The following is an 874-nucleotide window of genomic DNA, read 5'->3' as shown; positions in this document are numbered from 1 at the left end:
AAATCCAAATGGTTTTTCCTCACAACACTAATATATTATCGGTGAAGGGACGAGTAGTTTTGCTGTTACGTCGCAAGTTTTTGCGATCGCGAGGGAGACGCCGACAGACGCCAGTATTTCGTCATGACTCATCCGTAGAACATACAATACCCTCTCTGACCACCTGGTATACCGCGCGGACACTCGCGTCACAAAGCAGTGACGCGTTCTCACCTTTCGAAGAATGCCACAAAACAAAGGCAGCGCCAAACGACGCAAGAAAAGGACATAACGCGTCTCAATAGATGCGACATTAGCATCATTCAGGGTCATCCAGATTTTTTTAGAAGGGGGTCGTTGACCCGCGCTGACAGCGCAGACGAATCGCAGCTTGGCAGTGATTACGCAATGCCGCGGGTGGCTATACGTCTGAGATGTCGCGACATCAGTATAACATATATCAGACAACAGCATGAGCAAAACTGACCTCGTATCGGCAAATCTAGAGACAAGTCCAGATTCGACGCGCAAATGTAAGTTGTGTGCGGTGTTTCCGTACATGAGATCTATGCGCGCAGGCGGAAGAGCGTTTAAGGCGGCGATGATTACGCATGGATTTTTGTGGGGTTGTTTTTACGCGTCTCGTCATATTTTTTCGCGTAAGGGCGTGTAGCATTGAGATGAAGTGTTCGAAGTTCGTCGTCCTCGCGGTTACTGATATCGTTTCGATTTTTGCGTGTTTTTCTCTCGAATATTTTTTTTTGGGTGTGGGTAGATCTTACATATTCGCGATGACGTTACGAGAACATCTGTGTGAGTGTGTAGTGTATTTCAGGTGATGAAATCGCGTGTATAGGTAAACAGTGAATGTACGCTTATCTATGATATATATATA

General features: G+C 46.1%; 1 protein-coding gene across 2 annotated transcripts in view; it reads left to right on the top strand.

Annotated features, from left to right (window-relative positions):
* Positions 1-450: 450 nt before the first annotated feature.
* Positions 451-874, top strand: part of LOC106805778 — a 38,769-nt gene continuing 38,345 nt past the window's right edge. For both annotated transcript variants that reach the window (XM_014807499.1, XM_014807500.1), the window contains exon 1: positions 451-512. In XM_014807499.1, coding sequence (XP_014662985.1) covers positions 452-512 — 61 coding nt within the window. In that variant the 5' untranslated portion in view covers position 451. The remainder of the gene's footprint in view (positions 513-874) is intronic.

Source organism: Priapulus caudatus, unplaced genomic scaffold (assembly GCF_000485595.1).
Source record: "Priapulus caudatus unplaced genomic scaffold, Priapulus_caudatus-5.0.1 Scaffold126, whole genome shotgun sequence".
Classification (NCBI taxonomy): Eukaryota; Metazoa; Priapulida; class Priapulimorpha; order Priapulimorphida; family Priapulidae; genus Priapulus; species Priapulus caudatus.
The sequence above is the reverse complement of the archived record's forward strand: the minus strand, read 5'-3'. Positions and strand labels throughout refer to the sequence as shown.